The sequence below is a fragment of the Lepidochelys kempii genome, chromosome 10 (genome assembly GCF_965140265.1).
Source record: "Lepidochelys kempii isolate rLepKem1 chromosome 10, rLepKem1.hap2, whole genome shotgun sequence".
Classification (NCBI taxonomy): domain Eukaryota; kingdom Metazoa; phylum Chordata; order Testudines; family Cheloniidae; genus Lepidochelys; species Lepidochelys kempii.
The window spans coordinates 45,490,393-45,507,047 of NC_133265.1; the positions used below are offsets into that span (position 1 = coordinate 45,490,393).

At 51.7% G+C, this 16,655-nt stretch overlaps 1 protein-coding gene across 5 annotated transcripts in view; it reads left to right on the plus strand.

Moving 5' to 3' along the window:
- ZNF609 (zinc finger protein 609) overlaps positions 1 to 16,655 on the plus strand; it is a 121,621-nt gene that overhangs the window by 68,532 nt on the left and 36,434 nt on the right. The window contains exon 1 of one of the 5 annotated variants that reach the window (XM_073363230.1): positions 8,116 to 8,232. The exons of the other annotated variants lie outside the window; for them this stretch is intronic. Within the exon in view, the coding sequence (XP_073219331.1) occupies positions 8,179 to 8,232 (54 nt within the window). The 5' untranslated portion in view covers positions 8,116 to 8,178. Of the gene's footprint in view, positions 1 to 8,115; positions 8,233 to 16,655 lie in introns of those variants that run through there. 5 annotated transcript variants of the gene reach the window in all.

Sequence of the window (16,655 nt, forward strand, 5' to 3'; positions counted from 1 at the left end):
CTCTTTGTCATCCCTGATCCTGGGGCCTCTCTGCTCTGGTCCAGTTGCCTGGTGCAAACTGCTCTAACTCAGGCCAGCTGCCTGCAGCCTCAGTGGTTTGTCGTGGGCTGGCAGAGAGGAGGGTTAAGGCACGGGGAAGTGCTAGGCATAGGGCTAGTCTACACTGGCAACGCTAAAGCAGGAGCGCTTTAACGTAGCTTGTGTGGTCGCGGCAGAGCGCTGGGAGAGAGCTCTCCCAGCGATCTTAAAAAACCCCACCTCCACGAGGGGCGTAGCTCCCAGCGCTGGAACACTGTCTACACTGGTGCTTTACAGCGCTGAAACTTGCTGCGCTCAGGGGTGTGTTTTTTCACACCCCTGAGGGAGAAAGTTGCAGCGCTGTAAATTCAAGCCCATAGTCTCTTCCCTGGCGTTAGAGCTACTGCCAGCAGCTCTGTGCCAGCTGAGGATCCCCCTTGGCAAGGGAGATGCTTGGGGGCTGCTTTGCACTTGTGGTGCTGCACAAAGGAGTCGGTGTACAGCCCAGGGCTGGGGTGTAGCATCACCTGCAGATGTCATTGACGTACAGTTTACTCCCCCTTTCAGATCAGGAATGCAAACAATAAGTACGATTGTCCCTAGCCCCAACTCCTGTGGTGCCCCATGTGATACCTCTCCCCATGCATGCCAATGTGCTGCTGCTCAACATTCGCCTTAATCCCGTCTCCTGTCTGGGCTGGGGCAGAGGGTTGGGTGCAGGGGCTAAGGGCTCTGGCTCAGGGTGCGGGCTCTAAGGTGGGGCTGGGGATGAGGGGCTTGGGATGCAGAGGGGTGCTCTGGAGCTACAACAGGAAGAGAGGACTCCCTCAGCTCTCTCTACCCCTGCAGCAGCACCCCCGTTCGGGTCGCCTCTCCCCCAGCTGCCATGGCAGGTCTGGCGGGATTGTGTTTGGCCCACCCCTCCCCCGGCCGCCGTGGCAGATATGGCCGGGTCTGGCTTCAGGTAGGTTCCCTGAGCGCTTTCGTGGTACTAATTAGGCTTCTGCACGGCTGTGCAGCTTACAGGGAACTTAGGTCGACAGACTCGGGCTAGTGAGGCTCATGGTCGTGCTCTAGAAATAGCTGTACAGACAGCGCTTTGCAGTTGTGGCTCGGACTCTGAGGCCTAGGGAATGGAGTGTCCTGCAGCAGAAGGGACCCTCCTTTGTTTGGTGCCTTGTAGCTGTAAATGCTCAGAACTTGTAAAGCCCACAGTTAATGCCCTCTTCTCCCACTAGCCGAGCAATGCTAGGATGAACCAGCTGTGCTGAGCAGCCTGTGTGTGTTGGAGCAGGCGGATCAGGGCAGAGAGAGAGAGGGTTGTCACATGTTCTCTGTACGATAATGGGACCCAGAGCTGTCTGTGAGAACAGAACTTCCAGCAAGCCCTCCCCTGGTCTAGGAGTTATATACGTTTGCCTGTGTGTCCTTTATACCCTGTTAATCCTGATGGAGATTTGCAGTTCAGTTTTGGACTCTTCATCTCCAAAGAGCCAGCCTATAGCCTTTTATAATCCTGCCTATACTTAGAAGGGTGCTTTGCTCTTACTGACTGCTGGAAGGTGAGCAGAGCCCAGAGCAAGGTATCTGCCAGAGGGGCGGTGCTTTCTGAGCAGGGCTTAGGAGGGGATTTGTGCAGGATGCTTTAATCATGGCAGGAAGGCTGCTCCTGGGGAAGAGCAGCTCTGTGTGTTTGCCTGTTAGCTCTTTAACTGAGGTCATCGTGGAAGCACTTACAGAGTGTAAGGGGATCGGGCTTTAACTTTCTATTCAAGCGTATTATCCTCCTCCTTAAAACAGAGATTAACTGCTTTCCTCCCAGCCTCCTGGGAGTTACAGGATTACCAGCATTTTTTCACTTGCTGACCAATTGATCTGCCTAAAGGAGATAGTGAGTCCTGTCGGGAAATGCAGCTTGTCCCTCCAGGTCAGAGGGACCCCAGTTCCTGGTGACAGTCCGTGCCTGCTGCTTCTGGAGTTAGCTTGATGACCAAAATTGTTGTTCACCATTTGTGTTAGAGCAGTTGCTAGGGGTTGGTGCTAAGCGTGGTACAAACATGGAATAAGAGAGTGTCCATGAAGAGCTTACAGTTCTAGTGACCTTGCAAGGTTTCAGCAATGCAGGGACTGTCTGGGCCATCTGGATGCCTGATCTTGAGGTTTGGGTTTATCTCTAGTTTGGCTGGTAACAAGCTTTGAATTCTTAGCCATTTCCGTTGGTGACCACAGGGCATTAGCACCCATCCAGCATGGTGTAGATGAGAGAGGCTGGATCAGTACAAGTGGAAGGATCAAACACCCTCTGGAAACCCACCCCTAACTTTCTGTAAGATCCCAAAACTACTGAAGCCATTGCAGGAGCAGTCAGTTTGGAGCTGGAGACATAGGCTAGAAGGTGCTTATAAAATTATCTAGAGCAGGGAGTTCCAGATGTTTTTTTCCAGAGGCCCCCCATGCAGCTGCGCTAAGCCCTGTGGCCCACTATTAATGCTTCTGGAGGAATGTTATTAATTTCATTATTACAGACATATGAACAATACATACCAGCAGGGGGCCAGTACTCACAGGTGTGTCTTTCCCCTTCCAGGCTGTGGCTTGAGGGCAGGTTCCACCCCGCCTCCCACAAAGCAGTGTACCCCATTGATGCCCAGCACCCCTTCCCTTGCAGAGCCAGGGACAAAAGCCCTGACCTCATACCCCCCCAAATCAAGCCAAAGCTCCATGTTCCCCTCTTACCATAAGCTAGCTCCCCCTGGCCTCCAACCCCTGGGGATGCTGGTAGGGGGTGGCTGAAGTCCCTTGGTGTTGCCTGTCACCAGTGGCAGGCATGGCGCATTCCACTCTGCCCTGGGACTCCCACAGCTCCAGCTCAGCCTGCATGGCCCGGTACTCCTGAAGCAGGTGGGGGAGTGCCCCCTCCAGCTGGGGAGAGATGGGGAGGGTAGAGAGAGGAGACAGAATCTGTTACCACAGTCAGAGCAGGGGTTCAGCCCATGAGGGCTCAGCCACACACCAGAGCAGCGGGGATGAAAGTGCAGGTGATGGTGTGAGACACTGACGAAAGAGCAAGTGAGGCTGGCGCATGGCGTGTGTGGAGGAAGTATGGGCTGGTTACACAACCAGGGCAAGCAGTTGGCATGTTGAGGGGGACCTTGAAGCTGAGGAGAGAAACTTCAGTGTGGTAGATTTGAATGGGGAGCCAGTGGAGGCATGTAAGAAGTGGAGAGGTGTGGTCGGAGCAGCAGGCGATGGGGATGATCTAAGTTGCGTGTTGGATGGCTGAGGAGATCAGAGGGGGCAGGGTGGGTGTTGGGGAGACTAGAGAGCCGGCAGGGGCTTGCATGAGTGTAACTGATCAGAGTTTACCAAGCGGTCCTGCTGTGGCTACACAAGCGGAAGTAGGCTCCAGCAGAAGTGATAGCAGACTGGCTGTGCAGGGCTGAGAAGGAGGGAACAGTTTTACAGTGTCTCTTTGCACTTCAAGGGTATGTGCTTGCTCCCTTGTCAATGGGAGGTGCTCAGCACCGTGAAGGATGAGTCCAAGGGAGCCCGGGTCTTGGAGTCTACATGTTGGGTAGCCCTGCATTGATGCTCGCAGCACTGCATCGTAGATGGCATGGAGTCGAGACCTTTGTTTCAAGAGCTTCTTCCTTTAGTGGTGTGTAGTGCGTGTGCCTGCGTGGGACTCCTCCCCCGTTGCCAAACCTGAGTGACTCTAGGAGCAGCAGTGCTGGGTTGAGTCTACTTTGCCCCCTTGCTGCTGCAGCCACACAGTAGTAAGGGAAAGTCAGAGAGCTCCCAGAATACGCAATGGAGCAGGTAACCACAGTAACCAGCAGCGGTGCCCTGTGTCCGCTAATAGGCCTGCTCTGCCTCCAGTGTCCCCACGTGGCCAAAGCACCAGGGCACAGCCTCCTTGCTGGGATGGCAGGAGGTATCTTTCCATTGCAGTTCGTGGCTGCTACATTGGAGCAGAATCCTTCGCATTTTAATTTGATAAGCAAGGGAAACCCCCGGCAGCAGATCAGAGTCTTGATGGCCCCTGGCACCAGGGAGAGGTGCTCCTGTCTCCCATCAGAAACAGTCCCTTGTTAAAACTCTCCTCAGAGCAACGTGAGTTCTTCACCAGCCCATCAACTGACTGTCTGCTTCACTGAGGGTGTGTGTCTGCATGGGGAGTTCTTCCTGATTAACTCCCTGGGTGGATGCTCTTAGCCCTGGTCTACACTGCTGGGGGTGGGGGGGAATCAACCTAAGATATGCAACTTCAGCTATGCAAATAGTGTAGCTGAAGTCGGCGTATCTTAGGTCAACTTACCTGGCCATGAGGACAGTGGCGAGTCAACTGCTGCCGCTCCCCCGTCGACTCCACTTCCGCCTCTTGCAAGCTGGAGTTCCAGAGTCAACAGGGAGCATGTTCGGGGATCGATCCCTGAGAGATCGATCACTACCTGCTTGAGTAGGGAAGACCTGCTCTTACTTCCCCACTCCTGCTGCTATTCTCAGCTTCCTCTCTCGCCTGGCAGGAGATCCCTTCTATTTTTAGGGTGATGGTGGCCTGATGGCTTGAGCTGGTGACATGGCATGAGCATTACTACCATGGGTTCTGTCCCTGGCTTTATTGCAGGCCCTTACTCTAGGGAAGAGTTTGTGCCTCGACAGAGTCTGTCATCTGGTGTTCTCAAAGCATTGCAAGCAGTGAGTTGAGCCTGTCTACAATGCAGGGGAGGAACTGGTCTTGACTTTCCAGCCCAGAAAGGGGAAGTGACTTTCTGAAGGTAACAGCAACTAAACTAGGGATATAGGAGATTCGCTTTGCCCTTAGTGTAGACAGGGTTTAGCACCATTTAAAAACATGTTAGCTGGTCCCTAGGGGAGCATAGTCAACTAGGACCAACCAGTATTTTTAGGAGTATTAAGCCCTGTCTGCACAAGATGTAAAGGTTTTGTTGTTTGAAAACATTGTTATGTTTAAACACATTTGTGAACTTCCTAGTCTAGCCTGGGATAGTGAGTCAGTGTCAGAGGCAGGGATAGAACCCAGATCTTCTGGTCCCCAGCCCTGTGTTCTTACCTTAATCCTAGCCTGTCTCTTTAATGGAATGTGTAACTTCTAGGAAGTCTCTGAACCTCTCTGCTCACACCCCTACCCCCATCCATTAGAAGGTGTGTCTGCGTGCTGGAAACCACCCCAGAGGATGGGCACTTTCACGTTGGTGTGTCCTAGACACTGTGTCCAAGGACAGGTAGTGTAGTACTGGGTGGGATCTGTCATATTGCCACCTCACTGACCAATCACAGACCAGCAGCTAGAGTAGAATTCGCTGCCTGTGTTAAATACTGAGCTGCTCAGGGGGTTCTGCTGCCTTTGCCAGGCTATTTCCTGTGATCTTTCAGAGGCTGCTCGTAGGTAGGCGATGGCCCTTCCCCCCTCCCCTTCTTGCAGGTTTGAAGGGCTCTGGTGTTCTTCAGCTAGGGGCAAGAGAAATCACTCGGTGGTACAAAGGGGCTGGAACGAGGAGCAACAGGATACAATGGAGAAATGTAGACTCTATATCAGGCAAATCTGCCTGCTGTGGGGATGGTCTCCCCACGGAAGGAGCTGGAGCCCCTCCCCAGGGGGGCTTGGAACAAAGCGAGAGAGACAGGCAGTGTAGGGCTGCAGGCACAATCCAGCACTGGACAGGGGCTGATACCTGGAGGATTGGGTAGGTCTTCCCTGTCTTCAGCTCCTGGAGTTGATTCTGGCAAGGGATAATTGTTAGATCCCAAATTAAGAGGAATCATTGGTGGCGGGGGTGGCTGTTCACATCCTCTGTTCACATCTGCTACACACCCTCAAGGGAAAGCTCCAGTGAAACTCGAACCCAGCACATGCGCTTGAAGAAGAGCTTCCAAGTCCATGTGGTTATGGTCATGGCCAGGGCTTCTGTGAGACTTGGCTGGCAAGATGGAGAAATGCTGTGAAGCTGTTGAAGCAGCTTCCCTGCTGGGCAGCAAGGGGTCACCTTGCCAGGCTGCTGAGTGCTGTCTGAGGTGAAGCAGGGATGTAGCTGTCACTGATTTAGAAGCATTTGATTCCTGATCCAGTCAAAAAGTCTTTCCACTGACTCCAGGATTGGACCCTTGGCAGCAGCCATTCAGCACTGCTGCCCACAGGAAGTTCAAACACCCGCTCCTGCCAGTTGCGCACTGGTTGGGTTGTAGTTAACAGATGTGTCCCCCAGTGTGACCATGGCGCTGTTCCCAGTTGCAACCAACCAGCACAGCAGTCCTGTGGCGTGATCCCTCGCCAGGACAGTGTGACGCTCACGCACACAAGTGAGATGGCATGTTGTGGAATTGCTAGGGAAGGCTTTGGCTTTTGTGGTTGCCTCATTTCCTGCTGTTGCTGCTAGGGCAGGTTTTCCAAGGTCTGATCCCAGCCTCCTGAAATGTCTTGCTGCTTCTGATGGCTAAGTACATTGGGTTCTGGTGAGCCTATTTTCCCCTGGTCTTGTGTTGCGCTGCTCATGGTATAGAGCTTGTAAGAGGGGCTTGGATTGTCTTCGCTAGTGTATCTTGGGGTGGTGGAGGGACTCTGCTTTCCCTTGGGAATGTGGAGCTGTTTCCTCATGGAGTAAGAGTAGGTTTCTTTGAGAGTAACTTCCTGTGTGTGTGAAGCAGATTTGGCCAGCTGCATCTGCACAGTACAGTCAAGCAGCTGCCTTTTCCTGGGACATGCACAGAGAGAATTCTGTCTGTAGAATGGGTGGCTGTGTTGTGTAACGGTTATCGTAGAGGCCTGAGAGTTGGGAGTCCTGTGTTCTATTCCTGACTGCCTCTGTCTTGCTGTGTGACCTGCGGCAACTTCCTCTTTGCCTCAGTTCTCCCATCTGTATAAGGGGATAATCCCATTCCCTCGTCTAAAGTCCTTTGAGATCCTAGGACCAGAATGCTACATGCTAATTGCAAGCTGTTTCTTTTTGTTACTAAGGTTGTTTGTGTGAAAAGCTAAGTCTGTCCTAAGATCTCATCCACTCCTGCTGCTCCTGACATGCTTGGAAGGGGTTGCTCTGCACAGGTTGGCAGAACAGGGCTCCAGGTGTGCGATAACTGTCCGTTGCAGCTGATCACTTAGAGATCTTGTCTCCAGAGGTGAGCTGGGGCTCTCAGATGAGCTCCCAGTGAACAGATGTGCAAGTCACCAAATTCACCAGGACCATAGACACAGCACTAATGGCCCTTCTTGTGGGCTGTCTCTGTAGAGACATCTTGGAGACTGACCCCTCCTCTGCAGGTGGCCTGTCTGGGTATGGGTAGTGGTGTGTGTAGCTACAGCCAGCAGGCAGTGCTGTCTGGGCTCGCACCAGTACTAGCTGGGTGAAGTGGAGGGTTATGACTCCCTTATGCAGAGTAAACAAGGGCAGGGGGTTGTAGAAAGAAGGACCCAGGGCACAGCAGAGTGAGCTCAGCAGTGGGTGGGGCTAGGGGATAGAGCTGGGGAAATGAATGGAGCGGGGGAAAGACCTTTCCCAAACTCTTCAAAAGCTGGTGAGCTAATTCTTGAGCTTCCCTCTGAAAAAGGCAGAGGATATGAGGAGTTGTCAGCCCCGTGGGGGATGGGAAATACAAGCTGCCTCTTGCAGGCAGGGCCCTATCATCATCCATCAGCTGCAGAGTTAATGGCCTTGTTGATGGGAGATGCTGTGAATCTTAAGCAGTCTGAGGGATTCTGGGGTGAGAACAGGCAGTGACAAGCACAGTGGGCAGACTTCATCCAGCAAAGCCTGTGCCACAAGAACAGACGCAGGAGCAGGGAGGCAGAGGCTGAGCCTAGGTTCTGTGATAAGGTTTTTCTTCCTCCCTCCCTCTGTTTGTAAGGGAAACAGCCAGGTTCCCAGGTGCAGTGCAAATCGTAACCATCTGGATTGGTGAGCTTAGCTTCTCCATTACAGCACGCTAAGGAATTTAGAGCTGGCACGAACACTGCTTATGCTCTACCTGCTGGGAAAGAAATCCTGACTGCTCCCCCTTCCTGTGTTCACTTCTCCTCCCTGCTCAATGCACTCGGAGCAGAACATGGCAGGAGCTGGAGCAAGAGCCCTGGGTTCTGTGGTTGCAGTGCTGGAGCTAGTTACCGGCACGCATTGAGCGGAGTGGATCAGATGTTGTGTTCTTATGTCTATCGTATTCATCTGGAGAGCAGTATTGAACTTTGCTCCATTTGTGGAGGTATTGGCATAAAAATGGCACTTTTTCTCTGACTCTTCCTTGCTCTGGTGTTTACTGCTTCTTACTACGGAAACTATGATTCGATTTCGGAGCAGCCACAGTGAAATCTGCAGGCATTACAGACTCTCTGTTAACAGGCTTTGTTGCTGTTCAGTCCAGTTTTTAAAAACTGCAGTGGAGCTCCAGCATTGCTCGTTACAGATGTAGCACAGTAAGGATATGCCTTGCATACTTGGAACATTTAAAAACTCCTGCCTAACATCAGAACTATGCATGCTTTTGGGGTCCATAGGAATGTCTGATCCTTTTTGGAATCTTGCTAAGTTCTAGGCTCATGGTTGTCTTGTGGCAGTGAGTTCCGCAGGTTAATGATGTGTTTTAGGTGTGTTTAAAATAAGAGGAATTTTTAAAAACACTTCCTTTCCTTTTCATTGAATGTCCCATTGCTTGTGTATTGAGAGACGGTAAACAGAAACACCCGATCTACCTTTTCTGTGCCCTTCATTATCTTGTATAACTTCTATGTTCCTTCTTATTCATCTTCTCTCTGAACTAAGCAGATCTACCTCTTTGGTCTCTCCTCGAAGGGCAGTCCCTCTAGGTCTCTACTACTCAGAAAATGATGACAGTAATTCACAGCACTGAAGCGTCTCCATTCTTATAGCAAGTAAATGATAAACTCTTTTGGTCGTGATAATTATATTTAAGGTTTCTGGCTTTATACTTAAGCTGGAATTTACTGAGAAGATCTTGCATTTGGGGAGGGAGGAGAAACTTGTAATTCTAAAACAATAGTTTAGAATAGTTTTCCAGGTATCACCTCCGCCATCATGTAGTCAGCAGGGTTTCCTGTCCTTGTGGATCATGCAGAACTTGTGTGGCTGAAGTCCCAGCATTCAGTGTGTGCAGATGGTATAGATCTGGGGATGTAAAATATATGTGCAGGAGGCTTGTGATCTGTGCTCGTGGTGCATAGGGCTCCATGAAGGCACAGGTGAAAGTGTTCACAGCTCTGGCTAATAGTGAGAGCTCTTTTCTCTCTAAATATCCATGTGTCAGAACTCTGCTGGCACTAAGCACCTCTGCAGGTGGGACAAGTCACTGCATTCTTCTGTGCCATGGTGCCCCAACAGGATTAGCATCAGTGATGATATTGCTGTTTTTGGCTGGGTCAAAATAGAACATTACACTTGTCAATCAGTCCGTGAGGTTTAACAGCCTCTGCATGCACGGCTTCCCAGGGCCACAGGTTAGCCTGCCTCCACGGTGAGTTCTGCAGTGATTGCACCACTGCTGTATAGTCAGGAGTGAAGTGTGCATGAGCACTCCCAGAAGACTCTGTACTTCACTGGCATTCTGTGGTGCTGACAAGCTTTGGTTGGCTGCTTTCTTGTTAGGATCTGGTGCTATTCAAGCTGCAGAAAAGATGTAGCCAGAAAACAGTAATGAGGATTTATGGAACTCACATTTAGCTCCATGTAGGGTGAGGTTCTTCTCCTGGAGTCTTTTAAATACTGCTTTGAATGATCTGTCATGTGCCTCCCAAGTGTGTCAGATGTTGTCCCTGGGGTCTGATTCCAGGGCTGCCTGGCAGAACCTGCTAGAGTGTGCTCTGGAGCACAAAGGCAGTGGAACAGGTGTCAGCATTGAGTCTTCTGAATGCTGAAGACCAACGTGCATTGACAATATCATGAGATATCTTCACGTTGTTGATAAGCAATATGGAGTTCAGGCTTGGAGTAGGCTCTGGTTCCCATTTGAGGTTACTGACGATGCCATCCACAGTGGGTGGAGCTGCAACCTCCCAGAAGACAGCAGTGTGTGGGAGATGCATATTGCCACACAGTGTGACTCTCTGGGCTCTGAAGTTCTCATGGTTGGCGATATCCACGGGGTCTATGGAGGAGTCCATGTGCCTGATGGCATGTGAGCTCAGAGTGGAAGCCTCAGAGTGCCTCGGTCTGGGTATCACTGGAGCAGTTGGTCAGTGGTAATTGCCACATGTCTGGAGATGTTTGAAACTCCTCTGACAGTGTGAAGGGATGCGAGCGCTGAGGCCCTCTCATCTCTGAGTCAAGATTCAGCAGTGCCATGCACAGTAAAAACACTGTTTTAGTGGTGCTCATTCAGTCTGGGCCATTACATGTGATGATGTTGGGATTCCGTAGAGGGGCTGTCTTGCTGAGCTATGGTTTAAGCTGCTTCTAGGCATTGTCATCCTGAACACTGACACTGACTCCTGAATCAGCACCTGGTGGGGAAGTGGCAAATATTCCAAGCTTCTGTGGGTTGGAGCATATGCGCTGTGCATTATATACATGTGGGCTGCCGGGCCTGGAATGGGTCATATGGTGAGTTCAGTCTCCCAGATTGTGTATCTGAAGCAGTGCACTTGTTCAGGCATGTGGTCTGGAGAGACTGTGTTCTCCATAGAGCACCATGTTATCTGGAACCTCAGGGTTCGGGGGGGGAGACGAGGGGTGCTCTATGTTGTGAGAGGCAGCGGTGTGCAAGTAGCTGGCCTTGCTGCAGATTGCTGCTCTGGCAGGACCGGATGGCTGTCCCTCCTGGTGATGGGTGGGATGATGGCAGTTCCAGCCTCCTGCCTGGAGAGAGCCTGCATCTGTAGCCTGACTTACTGCCTTTTGAATTGCAGCTTGCATTGTATTGATGGATTGTGGCATGTTATCGATGCCTCATGCTTGTGGGTCTGACACTCCAGCAGCACGGGCAGCGGGTGTCTCAAAGCCGCACTGTGTTCTCTGTGCTGACAAGCTGCTTGCCCTAAACCTCCCACTTCCAGACTCTTCACCTGAGTGTCACTGCACACCTACTGCTCCTCTCCTTTTCCTTGGCTCCGTGGCGCCCTGATCTTTTCTTTGCATGTGGCTGATCCCCTCCTCACTATGCCCACCCAAAACAAAGATTGTGGAGGTACAGTGATGTTTGCCACCATTCCATTGTTCACTGTGCTTGTGTGTTCCACCCTCCCCTACCCTGTGTCTGTCTGGTCTGTTTAGACAACACTGTCCCATTGTTTCCTTGGATTCCCTGGTCCGTCTGTCTCTATCCAGCTGCTGTCTCTTTTCTAATACTTAGTCCGTAAGCTCTTTGTAGCAAGGACTGTCTCTTTGTTCTGTGTTTGTACAGCATCTAGCACAGTGAAGTCCTTGTCCATGCCTGGGGCTCCTGGGTGCTAAATACAAATACTAAGTAATCCTGTACAGTTTAGGACAATCTCAGATCTTCGTTCTGGCCCTGTCCGTGTTAGGAGACTTGCAGATGTTGGCTAGCTAGTAGTGGTTAGTGTGAAGTGTCTCACTTGGCTCTTGCCATGTTCAATGCTCTTCTTGAAGTTGGAGGATTCTCTGAGGCTCTCTGTCGATGAGGAAGGTAGATCATGTTTAGAAATGTGTTAGCTAGCTCCTTTTACCTAACAGGTTTGACACACCAGTGTAGCCAGGGGGTTAACATGTTAGCTGGTGTAGTGCTGACCACAACCAGCTATCTCATTTGAAAATGTGCTAAACTCTGGGTACGCTAGTGTGTTAACACTACCTATGTTTCTGGTGTAGACATGGCCCAAGTTTCTTCACTGCCACTGCTTAATCATCTCCAGCGTCAGATGTCTCAGACCTGTTGCCCTGAAAAGTGCAGTCACACAGCTCACTTTCTGGTGTTACTTTAATGTCTGATGCTATCAAGAAATTTCCAAAATTGGCTTGGTGGTTTCTGTCTGGATCCATGTGATGTCGGGGTCAGGGGTTATAATCCAGCCTTGATGCCAATTCTATTTGATTTTTGTACCATGTATCTCTGTTTCTCTAGGTTTAACTAACTGCTGCTCTGTGTACTGATTAAGATGTGCTGGCCCTTTAATGTGAATTATCTTCAAGACACCACATGGTAGCATGGCTGCTGGAGGCATCTTGGCATGGGCTCAGGATGTCAGACAGCTGACTTCTGTGCAAGTCCAGAGGTGTCTGGCCCTCCCCATGTCAGCACCTGGCTGGGAGTTCCCCTTGCAGAGGGGTTTGGCGTGTTGTCTTTGTGGGGTGAGCAAGGCACCAGAAACACCACCACTTTGCACTGGTAGCATGTTTCCAGCAGCATGTCAGCTCTGAGCTCTAAGCCTGCTGCCGGAGAAAGGTTTCAAGATCACTCCTTAATTCCCCAGTCCTGTTCTAAGATCTCTCTGTGATCCTTGCAGCTTCTTGGGGCTGCATTTTCTTTCTTGTTTTCCCCATCCAGCAGCCTTTGTGTGGTTTTCTGGGTTAGCTGTGTTAGATTCTTATCTTAGTCACCAGAGTGTGCGTCCCTGATGTTGGAGAAGAGACAGGGCTCTGGTGTGATAAACACAAAGTGGGTTCTTCATTGCAGCTGCTGGACAGATACAGACTCTACCACTCTCTGACATGCACTGGGCAGTGAAACGTATGCTGCACAGCTATTACCCAGGGGCTGTCTAGTGCCTCGCCCCCGGGAGAGCAGTCATTCCGCCACAGATGTTAATAGCTTTAGCCTCAGGACCCCCAGCAGGCAAGGTAGTAGTAGCCTCGCTGTACAAAGGGGAACTGAGACAGGCAATGTTACATGGTTTGCCTGAGGTCACACGGGGAATCTGTGGCTGAGCTAGGAACTGAAGCCGGATGTGAGTCACATGCCGTGAAGCCTGCCTTAAAGGACCTGCAAGGTCTGCTGTCTGCATCCTCACTCAAAACTGCCAGGTGTCTGGAGGGGGCTTTAAAGTGGTTGCTTAAGGGGTGTGCGTGTTGGAGCGCTACCTAATGAGCATAATTCCTGCTGCAAGTCTCCCTGCCTCAACATCTGCTTCTAGAACCAGACTGGCTGGTGCTGAAGTGCTGGCCCTGTGGTGGGGGTTTGATGCGACTAGCTGAAGGGGAGAGAAGCTCTCAGCCCTGGCTTTACACGGACTGCTGCTTGCCGCTCACAGTAGGGCTGGCTCCAGCTGTATGTGGCTCTGAGCCTGGGAGGAGATTCATGGCCAGTGGCATCGCTGTGCTTAGGAGGAGGACACTGTAATTACTTCCCATGGTGAGACTAATGAGTCCCTGGCTTCTTCCTTTCGCAGATCAGTCTTTGTTCACAGGCTGTCCGCCTGCAGCTTGTGCAGTGACCAGCAGACCAAGCCTCTCACCTTGTGTTGGGCTCGATAAAAGAAGCAGGATGAAAAGCCCCATCACTGGGAGATAAAACACAGGTGTTAGGTGAATTCAGGGATTGATCTGTCTCGACCACTGGCCCACTTCTCAGCTCCGTTCCAAGTCTTCCCAGGACCTGGCTACCTGTCTGCCAATCTGTCTGCTGGGGGGAGGTGTTGTACTCTCTCTCCTTTGCCTTTGAGGTTTTTTTCTCTTTCTCTTTCTCTCTCTCTCTCTCTCTCTCTCCCCCCTTATCTAAAGTTGTTGCTCCTCCTGGTTTCCCTTTTCTCCGGACAGACAGCTGATAAATAAGACTTCATTGGTTCCAGTGCAGAGTGAAATATGAAATCCCATAAAGCCGCCTTGCTTATTAGATGGGTCTCAGTGAACTGCTTATTATGCACTGTGGCATAACGCAGATTACAAATGTGCCCAAACGATAATTAGCAGAGCTGGAACTGTAATTAAACACGCCTCTGCTGCACTGTGGTTTCTGTTGCAAAGTGGAAGGAAGCTGAACGGTTTCAAAACCCACAGGTGCCCTTCCTTTCCTCTGCCACACAAACAAGCGATCAGCCACTGCTCCCAGCGCTGACTAGCAAATGATACTCGGGGCTGAATGCTTCCCCACCTGACGCTCCATTTCTGCTAGTCCTGCTGCCATCAGCCAAGTTGTGTCAATTGCACATGGTTCCTCTCCAGCTATTTCACTGCAGGGGACTGGCGTTAATTTGTAAATGGATGGGAGTTGAAGGCAGTCTCTTTGCTTGTGCTAGGGGTTTGCTCAGGGAGAGGGGTTTTCTGGAGCTGTTTGCTTTCTTGGGCCCTAGCGGTTCCCAGGGACTCATTGTTTACATGGGATTTGCTGAGGTGCCTAGTGAGGCCCCCTTCTGCACATGTGGCTCGTATCTGCCCTGGTGAGGATCCGCGCCCCGTCTTGGGCAGAGGAAGTATGTGGAAGGCAAAATTCTTTCTTCTCTGATCCTTCAGGGAGAACAGGCCATGGGCAGCTCCAAAAGGGGCTTGGACAGCACAAGTGCAAGGTGTGGCAGTCTCTCCAAAGGGTTGCCTCAGAAATGAAGGCCAAGGATCTGGATCCTGAGGGATTTGGTGCTGTCAGCAGAAAGCCAGGCCTGCTGTCAGGAAAAGCCCACAGAAGAAACAGCATGCAGGCTCTGCCGCTGAGTGGGGAGAGACTGTAACTCAGTCACTGCGGAGGAAACCTTGGGGCTGTCTTTAATGCTTATCACACTGGATTCGCTTCGATGGGCTGTCCAGAGGAGAGGAGGACAAGGAGCTAACTGCAGGCCAGCGGCACTTTGCCCTGTCTGCTTTGGTAACATGGGCAATGGCAAATCCATCCACCCAGCTTCTGCCAGCATGTGGCAAACTACTACATTTTACCATGGTGCTTCCCACTGCCTTAGAACACCCCTTTGCCTCCTGCTTCTCCAGCATCGGTGGTAGGAAGCTTGGCCCCCTCCCCTGTTCAGCGTGCTGGTTGCTAATGGAGTTGCAAATGTCCCTGACGTGGGGCTTGGGTGTGGGAAGATGGGGGAACTCAGGCCCCACAGCAGAGGTTGTGTGGAGTGAGGCTGGGCCTGATTTGGCAGCCGAGGTTCAGTGTGTGGTCTTGCACTCCAGCTAACGGTTTCGTAAAAAGGCAGGCTTAGCAGAGGTCGCTGTCACAACAGGCAGCTAAGGATAATGTTTTGGCAGCTGTTCAGGGACCAGAATTTGTCTCAATGGGAGTCTGAACATTTTGTGGCTGTTGACAGTTGAGTGCCACAAATAGCGATGACTTTACAGTTGGAAATGCCAGTAGGGCCATCCCCAGCAGGCAGGGCACCTCCTGGCAAGCAGCTTGGAGACCTCCGCTTCCTGCCTCTCTGGGGCTGAGGACAGCAGGCCGCCAAGCTTCCCATGGTTCTAGCTCCAGGGCTGTGCCAAGCAGCAGGCTTGCAGAGGCATGTCCTGGCTAGCTCACTGCTGGATGCTGTGGAGGTCTGTCCCGACTCCCAGAATGACTTGTGTTGCAGTTTGTGAGCTTGCTGGTGACTTACATGGGGGTGGTTTTCTTAGTGTCTGCTGCTGCTTTTTGCTGCTCAGCATCTTATCAAGATCAGAAACCCTACTCCTGGGGAGGAGGTCAGAGCACAGCCCGACCAGCCAGCATGAGTAGTGCTGCAAATCCCCATTGCAAGGGTATGGTTGGGGGTCTGATTCAGTGTGGGTGGGAAGGCTGCTTTAGCTGGTGGAGGGTGAGAAAATGAGCTACGCTGTCTGGGCACTGGAGACACAGGCTGTATACCAAAGCATTCCATTGACTGGCAGTCTGGACAGGGCTCTGAAATGAACCAGCCCTTTGGCTTTTCTCCTCTGTCACATGGTGCTGGACCATAGAGCATCAGCTGGGGTGACTTTCTAATCTGCTCAGCCATCTGAGCAGGCTGCTTGCATAGCCGAGTGGCTGTGAGCCTGGTTTACTGAGCTGGGGATGGGGGTGGCGATGGCCACAGGGTTTGTCTGTGCTCCACCCAGTTCAGCTGACTTCTCTGCTTTCCATGCAGACCTACCCCAGCTCTGGCACTGAGGAAGTGACTTTCATGTGCAAGAAAAGCAAGATGGCTGGGTTTCCTCTTCATCATGAGAGACCCCCTGCGTCATCCCAGGGCTCTGGTGCATGGAAAGCAGAGGTGTAGGGGTTAGTCTCTAAACAGGCAGGGAGGTTGCTGGGGGTCGATCTGGTCTGGGGTAAAGCTGGGGAGAGGCCATTGGGATGGAACAGGTATCTGAAGGGTGCCAGCTGCCTCTCCTGCCCTGCCCCAGCCAGTCTGGCAGAATTCTGTGATTCCTTCCATCAGATCCAGGGCTGCTTTTCCGGGTGTTGATGTTCAGGCAATAGCCAAACCAGATCCGTCTCCAGGTAGATTGACTGACTGGCTACGGGAGACTGGGGATCCTGTTCTGGAAAGACTTTTTGTTGTTGAAAGCAGCCCAGCCAGAGGCTCTCTGGCAGGGCTGAGGTCCAGGAGGTCTCCAGCTGAGGAACAAGGGTGGGGCCTAGACTCTGTTTGTAAAATGCTGTTCTTGCAGTGAGCCATAGTTTATAGGCATATCAGGGCTGGAAAAGACTTATTAAATCCTACTCCTCTGATGGAGGCTGGATGGGCTGTGAACCTGCTCTGAGCAAATAGGCCAAATGGGACAGTGGCAGGAGGGGGGCGCCCTGATTTGTGTTCTCCAGGAAAGCGGGAGGGC